Below are 21987 nucleotides of genomic sequence, written 5' to 3'. Positions count from 1 at the left end.
TTGCAAAGAAATATCAGGAGATTATGTGGTTGTTATACTTGTGGCGATGTGATGGGTTACTGTCCCGAAATCAAACACTTCCACTTCATATTTCGATATAGATGTATATTTTAGTACAAGCATCTACACGTGTATATACAAGAAGTAACATAAACAGTCTGAAACTTTTTGTCCAAAGAACTCGCGAGCGGAGAGAGAGTCCTCGTTTGCGGGTCGATGTTTATATCGACGCCACACAGCGCCCCCCCCCCCCCCCCCCCCACGTCGCAGTACGGAGTACTTGTGATTAGTCCTGGGGGGCGTAACGTCTGCGTCGTAATCAGGGACGTCCTGTGGTCCGGGAGCTGGACGATTGGAACATCCACGTCGACCGGCGATGAAGTCGGTGGTGGAACACCAAGTGGTAGGTCCATCACGAAGTCCTGCAGATGGCGTGGTCGGGTGAGGCGACGGCCGGATCGAGAGAAAGCCGGTGGGCCGAAATGTGGAGAAGAACCGAAGTGGGGAAAACGATTCGAGTCTCACCGTGCGGAGAGATGAAGTTGCGTAGGAGGGCAGGGTCGCAGTGTTGAGGGAGGGCGAAACACTGTAGTACTTCACTTCCAGGCGCTCGTCTGATAACGGAGGATTCGAGTCCATCAGAAGGACGAGGACGTGGCCGTTACCTACTACCAGCGAGACGTCTTCCACGCGGTGCGGCAAAACTGAGGCGTGAAACGCGATCGTGGGAGGGTTGAACTCAGCGGTGCGGCGTGGGTTGGAAAACCCAAGAACGAAGAGTCACTTGAATTGTTTGGAAAATCAGCAAATGGAGAGTCACTAAGGCTGGACACCAGTGAGGGACCATGGGTACTGAGTGACTTGTGCCTTATCACTCAAGGAGTCCGAAACATGGCAGGGGCTTAGGTATTCAGCAGTGTTGGGAGAGCCTGATGCCAGAGAATCGGAGTCCACAAATGCAGATTTGACCCGATGCAGTGAAACTGACTGTGGGGTGTCCTTCTTGACGAGAATGTCACATGTTGAATCCTCACGTTGCAGAACCTTGAAGGGACCCTTGTAGTGGGGCTAAAAAGGTTGGTGTACGGTCTCGTCCCGTAATATGACGGGGAACAGTCTCGAAGAGGAGCGGGTACGAGCGAGACCAGCATGGTATGGCTAACCGGTGGATAGAGGCGAATGTTCTTTAAATGTCGTCGCAAGCGGCTAATGAAGTCTGAGAAGGGGAATCCTCCTGAGCCGTGGGCTGGACTAGTTCACCTGGAAGCACGGGGTTCTCCCTGGAAACCACCTCTGAAATGGTGCCCACTATGTCTGGTTTGTGCGTTGATCTCATCCCTAAAAGAACCCAAGATAGAGCTTCCCACCAAAGGCAGTTATGGCAAATGAGGTTGGTCTTTAAAGTGCGGTGGCACCGTTCCACGTAACCGTTGCTCTGGGGGAGGTACGAGGTGGGTACCACACGTGCAACACAGCAAAGCGAACAGGGTCGACTCGAACTGCCGGCCTTGGTTGATTGTGATTGTGGCTGAGCAGCCGACCTGGGCGATCCAAGAGGAGACTAAATCTTTGGACCCGTCTCGCCCGTGATATTTGCCAAAGTTATAGCTTCCACCCATCGGGACAAGCGATCAGTAGAAGACAGGACGTATCTAAAACCTTCTGATGGCGAAAGGGGGCCGATGAGATCGATATGGACGTGCCTGAAACGTCCTGGAGGAATACGAAATTTACCCAGAGGGGGACCGTATGGCGGCCGACTTTGTTGCACTGGCAAGGGACACAATCTCTTTTGATATCTTTCCAGGTAAAGAGCTCGGTAATGATTCGGGTAGAGGCACGAATGCCCGGGTGTGCAAGGTTGTGTAAAGCATCGAAAGCTGAAGGTGTGAGGGAGCCAGTAACACCGGGCGTAAGTGCCCAGTTGAAGAAGCACCAGACTTTGTCGGCGACGCCGGGGAATCGTGCCTTGGTGAACACGAGCGAGGTGTCTGTAAGGAGTGCTTTGGTGCCCTCGACTGTTACCTGAAGAGTAGCTAGATTAGATAAGTCGATAGTGTTGGATACTGCATTGATGCGTGAGAAAAAATCGGCAGCGATATTACCTGCACCCTTGATACAGCAGACGTCTGTCATAAACTGAGACACCAACTCAAAATGACGGAAACGACGAATGGGCGGGTCCTCCAGAGGGTTTCGGAAGGCATCCGAGAGTGGTTTGTGGTCCGTGAGGATATAGAAAGTGCGTGCATCAACGTCAGGGCGGAAATGTTTAACAGCCTCGCAAAATTGCAGAGGAATCGGCGCAGTTCTTTGTAAGTCGAAGGGAGTGACATACACGAGATAGTCGACACACGAGCTTCTGGGGTTGTATACCGTCGACAGATACTGTGTAGCCGAAGAAGGTTACAGGCGTCTGCCGTACTGGTAACTTATCTTTATTGACTCCGGCACCGTTCGACTCTAAGGTTTTCAGTACCGTGGATAAGTGATGCTCGTGCTCCTCGGATCTCGGCTGTCTTACTGAAAACGAATATGTCGTCCAGGTACACGAAACAAAACTCGGTACTGGAACAAACCTCTTTCTTCTTTCTTTTATCGTCAGTTTTCTGACTGGGTTGATGTGGCCCGCCACTGACTCCTCTCCTGTACTAACCTTTTCATCTCAGTGTAGCACTTGCAACCCACTTCCTCAATTATTTGCTGGATGTATTCTAATCTATGTCTTCCTCTACAGTTTTTGCCCTCTACAGCTCCCTCTAGTAGCATGGAAGTCATTCCGTCATGTCTTATCAGATGTCCTATCAACCTGTCCCTTCTCTTTATCAGTGTTTTTAAGATACTCCTTTCTTCTCCTCATTCCTTAACTTATGAGTCCACCTAATTTTCAACATTCGTTTGTAGCACGACATCTCAAATCCTTCGATTCTCTTCTGTTCCGGTTTTCCCACCCTAAATCTTTCACTACCATACAATGCTGTACTCCAGTCGTACATTCTCAGAAATTTCTTCCTCAAATTAAGGCCGATATTTGATATCAGTAGACTTCTCTTAGCCAGGAATGCCTTTTTTGCCATAGCTAGTCTGCTTTTAACGTCCTCCTTGCTCCGTCCATCATTGGTTATTTTACTGCCTAGGTAGCAGAATTCCTTAACTTCATCCACTTTGGACAATCAATCCTGATGTTAAGGTTCTCGCTGTTCTCATTTCTACTATTTCTCATTACCTTTGTCTTCCTTCGATTTACTCTCAATCCATACTCTGTACTCATTAGACTGTTCATTCCATTCAGCAGCTCACGTAATTCTTCTTCACTTTCACTCAGGATAGCAATGACAGAAGCGAATCGTATCACTGATATCCTCTCACCTTGAATTTTAATTCCACTCTTGAACCTTTCTTTTATTTCCATAATTGCTTCCTCGATGTACAGATTGAAGAGTAGAGGGCGAAAGGCTACATCCTTGTCTTACGCCCTTTTTTAATACGAGCACTTCGTTCTTGGTGGTCCACTCTTATTATTCCCTCTTGGCTGTTGTACATATTGTATATGACACGTTTCCTCTATAGCTTACCCCTAAGTTTTCCAGGATTTCGAACATCTTGCACCATTTTACATTGTCAAACAGTTTTTCCAGGTCGACCAATCCTATGAACGTGTCTTGATTTTTCTTTAGTCTTGCTGCCATTATTAACCGCAACGTCAGAATTTCCTCTCTCGTGCCTTTACTTTTCCTAGCGCCAAACTGATCGTCATCTAGCGCATTCTCAATTTTCTTTTCGACTCTTCTGTATAATATTCTTGTAAGCAACTTTGATGCATGAGCTCTTAAATTGATTGTGCGATAATTCTCGCACTCGTCAGCTCTTGCGCCTTCAGAATTGTGTGGATGATGCTTTTCCGAAAGTCAGCTGGTATGTCGCCAGACTCATACATTCTACACACCAACGTGAATAGGCTTTCAGCGTATAGTCTTTCATTGTATTCTTTTCACCTACCCGCGCTCTCCTCTGCATTTAACAGTGGAATTTCCGTTACACTCTTATAAAGTTACCACCCTTGCTTTTCATGTCACTGAAAGTTGTTTTTGGCTTTCCTGTATGCTAAGTCTGTTCTTCCGACAATCATTTCTTTTTCGATGACTTCACATTTCTCCTGCAGCCATTTGGTCTTAGCTTCCCTGCGCTTCCTATTTATTTCATTCCTCAGCGACTTGTATTTCTGTATTCCTGTGTTTCCTGGGACATTTTTGTACTTCCTCCTTTCATCAATCAACTGAAGTATTTGTTCTGTTACCCATGGTTTCTTCGCAGCTACCTTAATTGAACCTATGTTTTCCTTCCCAACTTCTGTGATGGCCCTTTTTAGAGATGTCCATTCCTCTTCAACTGTACTGCCTACTGAGCTATTCCTTATTGCTGTATCTAAAGCCTTAGAGAACTCGTCATTCCTTAGTAGTTCCGTATACCACTTCTTTGCTAATGTCTTAAACTTCGGCCCACTCTTCATCACTGCTTTATTGTGATCTGAGTCTATATCTGCTCCTGGGTACGCCTTAATATCCAGTATCTGATTTCGGAATCTCTGTCTGACCATGATGTAATCTAACTGAAATCTTCTCGTATCACCTGGCCTCGTCCAAATATATCTCCTCCTCTTGTAATTCTCGAACAGGGTAACAGGGTAGTCGCTATTACTAGCTGAAACTTGTTACAGAATTCAATTAGTCTTTCTCCTCTCTCATTCCTTGTCCCAAGCCCATATTCTCCTATAACCTTTTCTTCTACACCTTCCCCTACAACTGCATTCCAGTCCCCCATGACTATTAGATGCTCATCCCTCTTTACATACTGAATTACTCTTTCAATATCATCATTCACTTACTCTGTCTCTTCATCTTCAGCTTGCGACGTCGGCATGTATACCTGAACTACCATTGTCGGTGTTGGTTTGCTGTCGTTTCTGATAAGAACGACCCTGTCACAGAAACTGTTCACAGAAACACGCTCTCTGCCCTAACTTCCTATTCATAACGAATCCTACTCCTGTTACACTATTGTCTACTGCTGTTTATATTACCCTATATTCATATGACCAGAAATCCTTGTCTTCTTCCACTTCACTTCACTGACCCCTACTATATCTAGATTGAGCCTTTGCATTTCCCTTTTCAGATTTTCTAGTTTCTCTACCACGTTCAAGCTCCTGATATTCCACGCCCCAACTCGTAGAACGTTATCCTTCCGTTGATTTGTCAATCTTTTTCTCATGGTAACCTCCCCCTTGGCAGCCCCCGAGATCTGAAAGGAGGCCTGTTCCGGAATCTTTTGCAAACGGAGAGATCATCATGACTCTTCTTCAGTTACAGGTTACATGGCCTGTGGATACATGTTACGTGTCTTTAATGCAGTGGTTTCCATTGCCTTCTGCATCCTCATACCGTCTATCATTGCTGATTATTCCACCTTTAGGGGCAGTTTCCCACCCGTAGTACAAGAGAGTGCCCTGTACATCTCTCCGCTCCTCCGCCCTCTTTGACAAGGCCGTTGGCAGAATGAGGGTGACTTTTTGTGCCGGAAGTCTTCGTGATAATTGGCAAAATCAAATGGCTCTGAGCACTATGGGACTCAACATCTTAGGTCATAAGTCCCCTAGAACTTAGAACTACTTAAACCTAACTAACCTAAGGACATCACACACACCCATGCCCGAGGCAGGATTCGAACCTGCGACCGTAGCAGTCCCGCGGTTCCGGACTGCAGCGCCAGAACCGCTAGACCACCGCGGCCGGCTGGTGATAATTGCAGTCTTTAGGGTATATCCTCCGTTGCCACGGGTATCTGATAGTAGGCGCGTTTACAGTCGAGATGAAAGCACCCAATAACATGTGGGTGAAGTCGTTGACGTTCGGCACTGGGTAATTATCTATTATGGACCTCGCGTTTAAACGTCTGTACTCCGCACACATACAAAATGAGCCGTCATGTTTGGTAGCAAGGTGACTAGGGGACGTTCAATTATTGTCCGTCGGCTGTAGTATACCTGCAGCTAACAGATCATTAATTTGCTGTCGTGTCACGTGTAATTTAATAGAATTGAGGCGTCCGACTTAATACCGGATAGGAGGGCCGTCAGTATTTACTATCTTATGCACTGTCCCATCCATGACGGAGAATACTGAATGCGGCGCACGAGGGGTTCCTGGTTAACAAACGTGTCCGTCGTGTGGGGAGTACGACCATGAGTCGAAACATGACCATTGAAGAGTGTACGGAATGGCAGTGCAAACGTTTGGCTCGCGCGCGTGTTGTGCGCGAATGCAGAAAGACAGGAAGCGAGCACACTGAGTGGCGAGCAGGAACGCGTGGCGAACGTCGACTGTCACTAGTGCGCGCGCAAGCCGGCGTGAGCGCGAGAAACAGAGGTGTCGGCTGAGTCACGTGGCTGGCGCGTGGGAGAGTGGGGTTGTTTATCAACACGCGGAGGAGGTGTGCGTGTCGCGTGTGTGAGGGCGGGGTTGGTGTTCGGGCACACTAACAAACTTTTAACTTTGACTGAGCCCGAAGTTTTTAAGGTTAAAGCATTAATTGCTCAGCGGAGCAAAGTCGATAGAGAAGATGCGGGCGGAGCCACCGATGTAGGGATTATAGATACCTCCACACCCATGTCGACCAAAAATTTGAGTCTGGAAGAAATGTCTATAACGTACAATTGGCCATTGGGAAAAATGGGGGAATGTACAGAGTGCAGCGTAGGGGGGCGCCTGTCTGGTTCCCCACAGATTTCGGCGTCTATAGTACCCTGCAGATCCTGCAGACAGCATTTGGGTGCTGGCAAGGTAATCTACATTTCTGTGCTGCATCGTCGAAGACATTGTAATACCAGCAGTAAGGGTGAGCTGGATGTGGCGGAGGCGGAGACTTGGCAAGAGGGGCGAATTGTCATCATTAATTATTGTCGTGTACAGGGTGTGCGCGATCCAAGAATGTTCGGAGAGTGGGGAATGTGAGTGCAGGCCACCAGATGTCACGGAGGATGGAGCAGTGGAGGGGGCCTTGCCGCTACCAGCAAACATGCAAATCTCTAGGGCAGGTGTACCAAACTGTGGCAGAGAACATGGAGGTTGGTGCTGTTACAGGAGAGAGTACAACTGATCAGCGATCAGTAAGCACGATCTGATTGACTCAACAGAATGTGGTTACAGGTGTAACTGGAGATCAGTGAGTAGCTTAGCAGACCATACCACCAAGAGCATTATATCCGGCATGGTTTGCTCATCAACCAGCACACATAGGCAGTGCCAGAGTTGCGATGGTGTCTGGTCCCCAAAGTGTTCTTCGAATATAATTTTTAGGATGATCTCCTGGGGGGGAACAGGCAAGGTGCTCGATTATTGTCCTCTTCATGAAGTCATACTTCGGAGCTGGTGGCAGAGAGAGGAGCAGATCACAGATGATGTCCGAGTGGTGGTGAAGGTGTGTCATGAGGCACGGGAACCTGGAGTTGACATTGGAAATGTGGTGTGAGCCGAAAATGTGCTCTATCAAAGCGAACCATGACACAGGGTTATCTTCTGACAGCAATGGTAACTTCGTTATGCATCCAGGAGGAGGAGACGGAGGAGAATTAGGAATCTCTGGGAACACCGAATTGTCTTTGTGAACTGTGAAATCCCATTCTGGCCAAGGAATGAATGGTAGCACAGCAGTCCGGCGTGGCAGACATGGGCAGTCCTGTGGAGAAAACGGGCATAACGGCAGAGTGGGGTATAGGTCCAAAAATATGTTTAATACAATTGCCATGTGTGTGATCACTGAGCATACCGTTGCATCATGTAAGGCCATCACAGCAGGCATGGTCAGTACCATGGAATGAACAGGTGTAACAGCAGCAGGAGCCAGGGACCCCAAAACTGATACTCCAGCCAGGGGTGTCGTGCTGAAATGTCCAACTTTGGAGGAAATGTAGAAGGCCATCACAGCAGGCACAAACAGTGCTGTGGAAACAGTGAGGGGGTTTCTGGCAGGAACCGGAATCCTCCGTGCGGGCAGGGATGGTAGAGGGGAGGGATGGAGGGGGGGGGGGGGGGACAGACTGTGAATGTATATGACACGAATTAGAGTGCACAACACACAACGGTGGCAGTTTGTTGTGCGGTAATATAAATCACCGGATGGGGGTGGGGGTGTACATCCATCAGTTGCACAACACTAACAGCAGGTGCTGGCCTGTAATCTGAACTTGCACTATTATGGTCAACAGAAGCCCTGGGGTATGCCCGTGGTGCACTATTAGTGATGATATGCCCTCAGCTAGTAATCACGGAAGTCATAACAGATCCACTGGATAGCTGATTGAAACATCCTACATGTTGCCGTAATGTCAGAGTTGCACATGGCACCACAGTAATGGTTGCAGGAGCATGCCGTGAATGAATTTTCAGCTGTGGAGGCAACCTAAGCTTTGCGTTCAGATTACGATTGCAAGAAACACTATTCTGAATATCGCCTGACCTGAACTACACACAGTGATGAACACAGTCTGCCAATACATGTTCTGAGTCCATTGTTCTGGCTGGAGGTGTAGCAAACACCCATTGTTGTGAGACGAACATTTCATGTAACGTGGGTGTAGTACGTGGATTGTAGTCAACAGGAGAAAATCGAGTCATGGGAGACATGGTGAATATGTCCAGAGAGTTGGTTTGAGCTACCAAGACCATGACAAAAGCATTGTGTGGAGAAGTCATGGCGGTGAACAATCACTTGTAGCATAATGAACCAGTGTGGGAGACACAGAATGTACTTGATATTCCTAATAGAGTCACCACTATGGGAATGTGATGGGTTACTATTCCAAAATCAAACACTTCCTCGGTATATTTTGATACAGATGTATATTTAAGTACAAGCATCTACATGTGTATACACAAAAAGTCACATAAACAGGCTGAATCATCTCAAACATTTTGTCCAAAGAACTCACAGGTGGAGAGAGAGTCCTTGTTTGCGGGTCAATGTTTACATCGATGCCACATACTTGTGGAAGTGCCGGCATTCATAGGAAACTAGAAGCTTAAGGATAATTTACTGTAAACAAATGACTAACTCCTAAATATGATCAGGCCCTTGTAAACTAGTTAAATTGATCATTGATCCCTTAAAATTTATCTAGAGTTAATTTCTTAAACTAAACTCTCAATTCTTGTTAAAGAGATCTCTGTTGCATTGTAATTACTAATTATCTTACCCATTTAAAGACACAGTAGTACATTTTAGGAGTTTTTAGTGTTTCTGAGGAAAAGATTAAATAATTTTTAGCCTACCACTGGCAGGGAACATACCATAATGAAACACAGGCCTACTTAAAAAATAACATAAACAAGTAATAGCAAAGCATCAACATTTCTTGTGGAAAACTGTTGCCTTTACTGTTTTCTTTATTTAATTTTTTTAAACAGGCATAAAACTGAGGAGAAAAAATTAAAACAGCACCTTAAAAACAAGTACAAAAATGACTCATCTTCCCTTATTATGAATGCTAAGAAACTTACTGCACTTTTTATTGGTATATTTTTAATAAGAAAACATTTATAATGTGATGTCCATAGCACAATTTTTTTGAAAAAGGATAAATGCTTAGTAAGGCACACTTTCTGCATTCTCAAGAAAGTTTATAAAAAGAACACGAAATTATCAAATGAATTCTCTGTTGGTTCTTACCAGAAAATGACAATAATAAAGAAAAGAAACACTTTCCAGGCAACCTTCATCTACACTCCTGGAAACGGAAAAAAGAACACATTGACACCGGTGTGTCAGACCTACCATACTTGCTCCGGACACTGCGAGAGGGCTGTACAAGCAATGATCACACGCACGGCACAGCGGACACACCAGGAACCGCGGTGTTGGCCGTCGAATGGCACTAGCTGCGCAGCATTTGTGCACCGCCGCCGTCAGTGTCAGCCAGTTTGCCATGGCATACGGAGCTCCATCGCAGTCTTTAACACTGGTAGCATGCCGCGACAGCGTGGACGTGAACCGTATGTGCAGTTGATGGACTTTGAGCGAGGGCGTATAGTGGGCATGCGGGAGGCCGGGTGGACGTACCGCCGAATTGCTCAACACGTGGGGCGTGAGGTCTCCACAGTACATCGATGTTGTCGCCAGTAGTCGGCGGAAGGTGCACGTGCCCGTCGACCTGGGACCGAACCGCAGCGACGCACGGATGCACGCCAAGACCGTAGGATCCTACGCAGTGCCGTAGGGGACCGCACCGCCACTTCCCAGCAAATTAGGGACACTGTTGCTCCTGGGGTATCGGCGAGGACCATTCGCAACCGTCTCAATGAAGCTGGGCTACGGTCCCGCACACCGTTAGGCCGTCTTCCGCTCACGCCCCAACATCGTGCAGCCCGCCTCCAGTGGTGTCACGACAGGCGTGAATGGAGGGAATAATGGAGACGTGTCGTCTTCAGCGATGAGAGTCGCTTCTGCCTTGGTGCCAATGATGGTCGTATGCGTGTTTGGCGCCATGCAGGTGAGCGCCACAATCAGGACTGCATACGACCGAGGCACACAGGGCCAACACCCGGCACCATGGTGTGGGGAGCGATCTCCTACACTGGCCGTACACCACTGGTGATCGTCGAGGGGACACTGAATAGTGCACGGTACATCCAAACCGTCATCAAACCCATCGTTCTACCATTCCTAGACCGGCAAGGGAACTTGCTGTTCCAACAGGACAATGCACGTCCGCATGTATCCCGTGCCACCCAACGTGCTCTAGAAGGTGTAAGTCAACTACCCTGGCCAGCAAGATCTCCGGATCTGTCCCCCATTGAGCATGTTTGGGACTGGATGAAGCGTCGTCTGACGCGGTCTGCACGTCCAGCACAAACGCTGGTCCAACTGAGGCGCCAGGTGGAAATGGCATGGCAAGCCGTTCCACAGGACTACATCCAGCATCTCTACGATCGTCTCCATGGGAAAATAGCAGCCTGCATTGCTGCGAAAGGTGGATATACACTGTACTAGTGCCGACATTGTGCATGCTCTGTTGCCTGTGTCTATGTGCCTGTGGTTCTGTCAGTGTGATCATGTGATGTATCTGACCCCAGGAATGTGTCAATAAAGTTTCCCCTTCCTGGGACAATGAATTCACAGTGTTCTTATTTCAATTTCCAGGAGTGTATTATTTATGTACTCACAATCTATCCTTTACCTTCTTAGGCCATCATGAAGTGTCAACTAAATGTAACAACCACTGATAACATGTTGTGGCGTCTGCAGATATATTAGTGATTAAAAGAGTTCTTACATTGGAACATGTATTGCATATAATTTTTGCTTCTTGAAATAGCATATCTTAATATGTATTTATAAGATACAGAAAAACTGTTTACTGTGGACCAGTCAAAGATTTGTTTAGCTATCATCTGAGTTTGGACTCCTGGTTAGTATGCTTGTTTCATCAGCAAACATTAGAGTTTTGAATTTTCCTTTAAATTCATTTGAAGATCATTTACGTAGGTTAAGAACATGAACAGACCTGATACTAGTTATTGTCAGAATTTACATGTCATCTTCCCCATTCTGAGATTAGTTTCACTCTGATGATTAAGTCATTCAGTGTGACTCTCTGCTTTTTGTTGTGAAGTTGAGACTGCACTGTGCAATAGTGATATGATTAATGTCTTTTTTTCCCCAAATAGAATGGTCTCGTACATACAATCTACCAACAGCATATCTGGTTTAGTTCTGAAGGAACATCACCTTTGAGGCTCTGTATTGCTTCACCTAAGGAGAATCCTTTACAAAAGTCAATTATAAGGGCAGTTAACATGTTATGCTCAGAAAATTATCATAGGCCACTTTCTAAACTTCCAAAAAGACTAAAGAAGTGAAATTACTTTGTAATTTGAAGAAGTTTGTATACCATTATCTCTTGTGTCATAGATGGGTTACTACATCATGTTCAAATCAGTTGGGTAATATGCATGGAGTCAGTGACTGATTACAAAAATAGCTTTATGATAGCACTGGTAGATTTTTATACTTTGTCAGAAATCAAATCATAGAAAGCAGAATTGCCAATCTTTAGTTACCTGATTGATTTTTTAATCTTCTTAGAGGTGTTTCTTTTGATATAATGCCTATTGATGGTTTGTGCAAATATATGCCAAGGAAAATCATACATAGCTACACTGCCTGACAAAAGAAGCAAAGCATGCATAATACATGACCAGATGTCATAGTAACTTCATACATTTACACATCAGTGGATACATAAATGATTAGAATTGTAATTCTGTGTGACAGGCAGAGCAATCACCATGGTGTATTAGTGTTGTTCATGTTTTGTGTCCCCCCCAAGAGCCACGGACCTTGGCGTTGGTGGGGAGGCTTGCGTGACTCATTGACACAGATAGCCATACCCTAGGTGCAACCACAATGGAGGGGTATCTGTTGAGAGGCCAGACAAGTGTGTGGTTCCTGAAGAGGGGCAGCAACCTTTTCAGTAGTTGCAGGGGCAACAGTCTGGATGACTGACTGATCTGTCCTTGTAACACTAACCAAAATAGCCTTGCTGTTCTGGTACTGTGAACGGCTGAAAGCAAGGGGAAACTACAGCCATAATTTTTCCCGAGGGCATGCAGCTTTACTGTATGATTAAATGATGATGGCGTCCTCTTGGGTAAAATATTCCGGAGGTAAAATAGTCCCCCATTCGGATCTCCAGTGAGGACTACTCAGGAGGACATTGTTATCAGGAGAAAGAAAACTGGTGTTCTACGGATTGGAGCGTGGAATGTCAGATCCCTTAATCGGGCAGGTAGGTTAGAAAATTTAAAAAGGGAAATGGATAGGTTAAAGTTAGATATAGTAGGCATTAGTGAAGTTCGGTGGCAGGAGGAACAAGACTTTTGGTCAGCTGAATACAGGGTTATGAGTACAAAATCAAATAGAGGTAACGCAGAAGTAGGTTTAATAATGAATAAAAAAATAGGAGTGCAGGTAAGCTACTACAAACAGCATAGTGAACGCATTATTGTGGCCAAGATAGACACGAAGCCCACGTCTACCACAGTAGTACAAGTTTATATGCCAACTAGCTCTGTAGATGACAAAGAAATTGATGAAATGTATGAGGAGATAAAAGAAATTATTCAAATAGTGAAGGGAGACGAAAATTTAATAGTCATGGGTGACTGGAATTCAAGCATAGGAAAAGGGAGAGAAGGAAACATAGTAGGTGAATATGGATTGGAGCTAAGAAATGAAAGAGGAAGCCGTCTGGTAGAATTTTGCGCAGAGCATAACTTAATCATAGCTAACACTTGGTTTAAGAATCATGAAAGAAGGTTGTATACATGGAAGAACCCTGGAAATACTAAAAGGTATCAGATAGATTATATAATGGTAAGACAGACATTTAGGAACCAGGTTTTAACATCTACATCTACATCTACATCCATACTCCGCAAACCACCTGACGGTGCGTGGCGGAGGGTACCTTCAGTACCTCTATCGGTTCTCCCTTCTATTCCAGTCTCGTATTGTTCGTGGAAAGAAGGATTGTCGGTATGCCTCTGTGTGGGCTCTAATCTCTCTGATTTTATCCTCATGGTCTCTTCGCGAGATATACGTAGGAGGGAGCAATATACTGCTTGACTCTTCGGTGAAGGTATGTTCTCGAAACTTTGACAAAAGCCCGTACCGAGCTACTGAGCGTCTCTCTTGCAGAGTCTTCCACTGGAGTTTATCTATCATCTCCGTAACGCTTTCACGATTACTAAATGATCCTGTAACGAAGCGCGCTGCTCTCCGTTGGATCTTCTCTATGTCTTGTATCAACCCTATCTGGTACGGATCCCACACTGCTGAGCAGTATTCAAGCAGTGGGCGAACAAGCGTACTGTAACCTACTTCCTTTGTTTTCGGATTGCATTTCCTTAGGATTCTTCCAATGAATCTCAGTCTGGCATCTGCTTTACCGACAATCAACATTATATGATCATTCCATTTTAAATCACTCCTAATGCGTACTCCCAGATAATTTATGGTATTAACTGCTTCCAGTTGCTGACCTGCTATTTTGTAGCTAAATGATAAAGGATCTATCTTTCTGTGTATTCGCAGCACATTACACTTGTCTACATTGAGATTCAGTTGCCATTCCCTGCACCATGTGTCAATTCGCTGCAGATCCTCCTGCATTTCAGTACAATTTTCCATTGTTACAACCTCTCGATACACCACAGCATTATCTGCAAAAAGCCTCAGTGAACTTCCGATGTCATCCACCAGGTCATTTATGTATATTGTGAATAGCAACGGTCCTATGACACTCCCCTGCGGCACACCTGAAATTACTCTTACTTCGGAAGACTTCTCTCCATTGAGAATAACATGCTGCGTCCTGTTATCTAGGAACTCCTCAATCCAATCACACAATTGGTCTGATAGTCCATATGCTCTTACTTTGTTCAATAAACGACTGTGAGGAACTGTATCGAACGCCTTGCGGAAGTCAAGAAACATGGCATCTACCTGTGAACCCGTGTCTATGGCCCTCTGAGTCTCGTGGACGAATAGCGCGAGCTGGGTTTCACATGACCGTCTTTTTCGAAACCCATGCTGATTCCTACAGAGTAGATTTCTAGTCTCCAGAAAAGTCATTATACTCGAACACAATTGTAAGACATTTCCAGGGGCAGATGTGGACCCTGACCACAATCTATTGGTTATGTACTATAGATTAAAACTGAAGAAACTGCAAAAAGGTGGGAATTTCAGGAGATGGGACCTGGATAAACTGAAAGAACCAGAGGCTGTACAGAGTTTCAGGGAGAGCATAAAGGAACAACTGACGGGAATGGGGGGAAGAAATACAGTAGAAGAATGGGTAACTTTGAGGGATAAAATAGTGAAGGCAGCAGACGATCAAATAGGCAAAAAAACGAGGGCTAGTAGAAACCCTTGGGTAACAGAAGAAATATTGAATTTAATTGATGAAAGGAGAAAATATAAAAATGCAGTAAATGAAGCAGGCAAAAAGGAATACAAACGTCTCAAAAATGAGATCGACAGGAAGTGCAAAATGGCTACGCAGGGATGGCTAGAGGACAAATCTAAGGATGTAGAGGCTTATCTCACTAGGGGTAAGATAGATACTGCCTACAGGAAAATTAAAGAGACCTTTGGAGAAAAGAGAACGACTTGTATGAATATCAAGAGCTCAGATGGAAACCCAGTTCTAAGCAGAGAAGGGAAAGCAGAAAGGTGGAAGGAGTATATAGAGAGTCTATACAAGGGCAATGTACTTGAGGACAATATTATAGAAATGGAAGAGGATGTAGATGAAGATGAAATGGGAGATATGATACTGCGTGAAGAGTTTGACAGGGCACTGAAAGACCTGAGTCAAATCAAAGCCCCCGGAGTAGACAACATTCCATTAGATCTACTGACAGCCTTGGGAGAGCCAGTCCTGACAAAACTCTACCATCTGGTGAGCAAGATGTATGAGACAGGCGAAATACCCTCAGACTTCAAGAAGAATATAATAATTCCAATCCCAAAGAAAGCAGGTGTTGACAGATGTGAAAATTACCAAACTATCAGTTTGATAAGTCACAGCTGCAAAATACTAACACGAATTCTTTACAGACAAATGGAAAAACTGATAGAAGCAGACCTCGGGGAAGATCAGTTTGGATTCCGTAGCAATGTTGGAACATGTGAGGCAATACTGACCCTACGACTTATGTTAGAAGAAAGATTAAGGAAAGGCAAACCTACGTTTCTAGCATTTGTAGACTTAGAGAAAGCTTTTGACAGTGTTGATTAGAATACTCTCTTTCAAATTCTGAAGGTGGCAGGGGTAAAATACAGGGAGCAAAAGGCTATTTACAATTTGTACAGAAACCAGATGGCAGTTATAAGAGTCAAGGGGTATGAAAGGGAAGCAGTGGTTAGGAAGGGAGTGAGACAGGGTTGTAGCCTATCCCCGATGTTATTCGATCTGTATATTGAGCAAGCAATAAAGGAAACAAAAGAAAAGTTCAGAGGAGGAATTAAAATCCATGGAGAAGAAATAAAAACTTTGAGGTTCGTCGATGACATTGTAATTCTGTCAGAGACAGCAAAGGACTTGGAAGAGCAATTGAACGGAATGGACAGTGTCTTGAAAAGAGGGTATAAGATGAACATCAACAAAAGCAAAACTAGGATAATGGAATGTAGTCTAATTAAGTCGGGTGATGCTGAGGGAATTAGATTAGGAAATGAGACACTTAAAGTAGTAAGGGAGTTTTGCTATTTGGTCAGCAAAATAACTGATGATAGTTGAAGTAGAGAGGATATAAAATGTAGACTCGCAATGGCAAGGAAAGCGTTTCTGAAGAAGAGAAATTTGTTAACATCGAGTATTGATTTAAGTGTCAGGAAGTCGTTTCTGAAAGTATTTGTATGGAGTGTAGCCATGTATGGAAGTGAAACGTGGACGATAAATAGTTTAGACAAGAAGAGAATAGAAGCTTTCGAAATGTGGTGCTACAGAAAAATGCTGAAGGTTAGATGAGTGGATCACATAACTAATGAGGAGGTATTGAATAGAATTGGGGAGAAGAGGAGCTTGTGGCACAACTTGACTAGAAGAAGGGATCGGTTGGTAGGACATGTTCTGAGACATCGAGGGATCACCAATTTAGTATTGGAGGGCAGCATGGAGGGTAAAAATCGTAGAGGTAGGCCAAGAGATGAATACAGTAAGCAGATTCAGAAGGATGTAGGCTGCAGTAGGTACTGGGAGATGAAGAGGCTTGCGCGGGATAGAGTGGCGTGGAGAGCTGCATCAAACCAGTCTCAGGACTGAAGACCACAACAACAACGACGTGTTTTGTGTTGTTACCAGATGTAGTAGGGTATAAAAGGAATGCAAACAGCATCAGATGTTGAGTGACTGCAATGAAAGACACAGAGATGTCGTGTACTGGACTGAGTTTGAAAGGAACCTTATTGTGGGTCTCTATTTGGACAGTTTGTTGAACATGCAATATCCAGATTTGTGGGGCCTTGGGATGTGACAGTGACCCATTGTTAGACTTGATGGGAACATGAGGGCAGACATACTCATTGTCAAGATTCCAGATGAACAAATCTGATCACCACAACGTAGAATTCCCATATTGTGCACCAAGTACATTATAACTCCTTTGTTCTTGCACCTGCTATCTGTGAAAAAGCAAGGGACTCCCTGCAGCATTTTGTGTCATTCCACACCATTCGGCATGCACTAAAAGCAACCAGACTAGAGAATTACCACCTCGTGTGTAAGATGCTGTTATTAATATGACAAAAATGGCTACATTTCGAGTGGTGCTATGACCAGGGAAGTAAGGACAACACATGAATTGTGCCACAAATTGTTCAGCTATGAATTTCTGCTCTGCCTTACCTCAGATTACCATTATCAGTGAGCATGTTGATGACCTGGGTAGAATTCCTATTCTTACTGTGTTTTAGACAGGCACAGTGGTGTTACTCTTAATGGTATATTGTGGGTAGCTGTAAGCTATGACTTCAGGTCAGGGCTGGTAGTGATTGGGCAATCTCTGACAGTACAACAGTATCATGGCCTTTTTGCATCCTCATGTGCTACTTCCACGCAACAGTATCATGGAGCCATTTTCCAACAGGACAATGCTTGTCCATACACCTCAATGAAATATCTACTTATTGCTGAGCTAGCCTGTGGCCAGGAAGATCTCCAGATATGTCTCCAATGGAACATGTGTGGAACCAGCTTGGATGTAAACTCTGCCACAGTGTCAGTCTCTAATATATCGAGAACCAGTTATAACACTTATAGGTCAACTTGCCTCAGGAGAATATACAATGGCTTTGTAATGCCCTTCCCAACTGAAAAAGTCCACACTTTCAAGCCACAGAGGGTGCAGCATCAAACTTATATAAGTGTACTCATATTGCAAAGTTCTTTGTAAATTTGACTCAACTTAGTAATCACTGGATTAACATCAACCCAAGAAGTTTTATTTTGAATCATCATTCTCTCCAGGGTACTTCACAGTTTTTGCTTGGCAGTGTACTGAATATTTTGTTGTACACTGGTGGTTGGAAAGTTTACTGTTACTATTAAGAAGTAATAATTTTAATGACTCATTTTCACTAAAGATGTTGATTACATGTAAGTACCTCTACTGACTGTATTTGATATTCAAAGATTATTTGTTTCTTTACAAACTTATACATTTTTGACATAATCCATTCACCCAGTACTACCCATTATGGAATAAACCTCATCTCTTATTAGGGGAATAATTGAAAATGATGTCCACTAGACTCATCAGCAACAAAATCAGTATTCATTACCATGATTAGTGGTAAAATGTGGCTGGGTCAGTGTGATCAAAGACAAAGCAGCTTTCATTTGAGTTGATTTCTGCAATGATTTTCATCAGAGAAAAGTGAAGAAGTGTGAATCAGAATGGTGTGCACTTGTTTTCTACTAATGGACCCATCAATACGTTCTCACTTAAAGAGGACTGAATAGTAACTGGTGATTGATATATTGGAATGTGCCTTCCATTGCTCAAAGGGAGTGAATGCAGAGAAAATGGAAACACTTCACCACCCATCCTATAGTTCACAAGTGATTACTTTACTAACCATAAATTACAGAAATTATCCAAACCAACCTAAGTTACATCAACTAGACGTGACTGTTTAACATATGCTTCTGGACACCATTACCAAGGAGATTTTCTGTGCAGATGCCACTAAGAAGGTTTGTGCAAATGCATCAGAAGAAGACCCCTTTGAAAATGTGTGAAAGTAAGTTTTGTGCAAATCTATTAGTTTGTTCCACTTTCTGTAATCATTCAGAGTGATCATTATACAGGGTGTCCCCCCCCCCCCCAAAAAAAAAAAAAAGTGTTGAATGCTTCGAAGTTGGTAGTACTCATCAAAACAAGAAAAGTAAGTCATGGGTCTGGAAACATTATCTTTCTGAGATAAATACATGTTCATGGGAAGAACTAAGCAATGCTTGATTGCAGAGCCCAGTCATTTCATTGGTGTTCTGTCAAACATGTCAGCAGGGTATTATGATGCCTTACTCACAGTACTCCACCTACCATTAGGTGGTCTGCAGTCAGTTATGCAGTTGGAGTCGTGACATATGCTACATTAATTTTCATCAATTTTGTGAGATTTATTGTACAGTACTGTCAACTCAGGGTACATATCATGGTGTTTTAACTTCTTCCAAATGTGGATTCACTTATTTGTTTACCGTTATTGTGCTGTTTGTTCATACAAATGGTGTAGTACATTTACATTTTATCTCTTCCACTATTTGTCAGCAATGGAAGCCTACTACTCCACAAGTGAAATAGTGGATATGATATTCTGCTATGGTTTAGCAAATGGACGTAGCCTGTAAGACCATATCCTCTACACTTAAAAATAGCCACAGCACAGTGTGTTCTGAGACAAACTGTTCAGCAGACATTTCCAGTGTCTGGTGCACCTTGGAAGACAGATAGTGGAAGGCCCCACACAGTCTGAAAATTTGAAATGGAGGAGCATGTGTTACAATCGATGTAAGAAACCCCTGGGACCAGTATATGTTGATTAGTAGCAGCAGAAGGCATGTCTCACTCTCTTATTTGGGGGTACTTCATGAACAATTGCTATACTTGTATCATCAACAGCTTCTTCAAGCCCTAAGGCCATAGGATCATCATGGCAGATGGAGGTTCTGTCAATGGCTGTTGCAAAAGCGTGCTGTAGAGCCACTGTTCACATCCAAGATTTTATTTACTGATCTGACCGGGATCACAAGAGATGGTGTTGTGAATTTCCACAACCAGTATGTATGGGCAGATGCAAATCCCCAAGCAGTTCAGGAAAGAAGGCATCAACACCAATTCTCAATCAGTGTATGGGCAGGCATACTTGGCAACAGATTAATAGGACCATAAGTGCTACCACAAAGATTAACTGGGGCACATTATCTGGACTTTCTCATTAATGTATTGCCTACCTTGCTGGACACTGTGCCATTACAGCAACAAATACAAATGATGGCACACAAGCACACTTTTGTCACAGTGTTCACAAACATCTAACACAGACATTTCAGGCCTGCTGGCTTGGTCAGTGGTGCCCAACATCTTGGCCTGCTCATTCCCCAGACCTCAATCCCCAAGACTTTTGGCTATGGGAACACATGAAGGAATTGGCCTAGGCTACACCAATCAACATTGAGTGGACACTACACGGTCATGGCCTCAATGCATGCCATCAGGTACAACAACAATCAGGCATACTTCAAAATGTGCACCATTCCCTATGCCAGAGGGCAGAGAGGTGCAGTGTTATGAATGAACACCATGTTGAACATGTCCTGTAAACATATGTTCATTGCAGGAATTATACATTTCTGGTCCCATGTCTATTGGATCTATTTCTCTTGTTTCAGTGAGTATTACCACCATGCACACACAGTTAATCAAATCACTTTTCTGTTGAATTATCTTGATTAACATTAGCATCCTTAGTGAATTTTGTTTTATGGGCATTATGCTGTGGTCCATTCTCAGCAAACTTAATTTTGAAACTGCTGTCCAACTCTTTATAGCCTCTGATTATGTCTTAATCATTAGGAAACAAAACCTTAGACATATAAATATGTCTTGGACCACAGCCTAATGCTCATACAACAAAATTCTTCAAGGATGCACTGTATAACTTTTACTTGTTTTAAGCATAATTTGTTGCTGACTTATCTTTCATATGATCTCAAGGAAACCTTAGTATGCATGCATGAATTCATATGGCAGAGTTCTTGTTGGCTGAGCCATGGTATTATAAAAAGACATGTATTATGAAATAAATTGTAAACATATAACCAACAGGAAAAGAAACAGAGGTTCAACATGACAGGTATTCAGCTCTTAATCACGTAGCACCATACTGAAATCTAATTACTTTGGTCAGTATATAGATTGTTTGCATTTGTGCAGCTTTGATGCATGCCGTGGTTTTTGGAAATGTGACGGCTATCATTCAGCGAATGTATTCTCGGAGATCCCTTTATCAAACCAAATGGAGAGATCTCAAGGACTTCTTAACCCTTCACCAAATTCCAAAGGAAATGAAACAACGAATGCAGGACTATTTTCAGACAATGTGGTCTCTAAATCATGGAATTGATATACATGAGGTGAGAGAGGTGTGTATGGGTGCAACAGATTTTAGTTAATAATTTGAAGTTCACTTTCTGTTTGCACCCAATGTAGAGTAGTTATTTAACTGTATGCTAAATTATATTTTGAGTAATATTTGGAACAGTGCAAGTACTAAGTCCCTTCTGTCCAGTGTATTACTTTTTTGATATTTGTAGGAAATTTAGAGAACTTGATTTTACTATGAGTTATAAAGAATGTACCATACAGCAATAACTGCATGTTATTGTGTTTTAAATATGTGATCTTTTAAAAATCAAGTTACTAATTTTGTAACACTCTTTTAAATGTTTTATTTCATAACTTTTGCTATTTTGTCATCAGTGTTTAAACAGAAAGTTTGTTTCATAATATACTGAAGCTTAAGTAAGGGCAATAAAACTTTGTAACTATATTCAAATTTATTGTGATGTCTCACAGACCTGTAACACTGTAGCAAAAAATGTTGAGTTTCTAATTAAATGTCATTACCAGATCTGGTAATATAAGCTGAATCTATTTCTAGCTAAACTTGCTGCAGTATATTTATTGTAATATTGGGTTTCAAAATACCTTCTGTCATTGTCCGATGCCCGGTTTCCATGATTCTCTATGGCCCTATTGATCTTCTCTTAAATCACTTCATCTCATTGCTGTTGCAGTTCCTTGTTCCAAGTTTTTCTAGGCCTTCCATGTCTTCTGCAGTACTGTGGTATCAGGAATGTAA

The 21987-nt window shown here is 43.5% G+C and overlaps 1 protein-coding gene across 1 annotated transcript in view; it reads left to right on the top strand.

The window, feature by feature from the left end:
* LOC126177811 (potassium voltage-gated channel subfamily H member 8) overlaps window positions 1-21987 on the top strand; it is a 475984-nt gene that overhangs the window by 346786 nt on the left and 107211 nt on the right. The window contains exon 9 of the mRNA XM_049924483.1: window positions 21060-21259. Coding sequence (XP_049780440.1) covers window positions 21060-21259 — 200 coding nt within the window. The remainder of the gene's footprint in view (window positions 1-21059; window positions 21260-21987) is intronic.

Source organism: Schistocerca cancellata, chromosome 1, assembly GCF_023864275.1.
Source record: "Schistocerca cancellata isolate TAMUIC-IGC-003103 chromosome 1, iqSchCanc2.1, whole genome shotgun sequence".
Lineage (NCBI taxonomy): Eukaryota > Metazoa > Arthropoda > Insecta > Orthoptera > Acrididae > Schistocerca > Schistocerca cancellata.
This window is presented reverse-complemented; position numbering and strand designations above follow the sequence as displayed.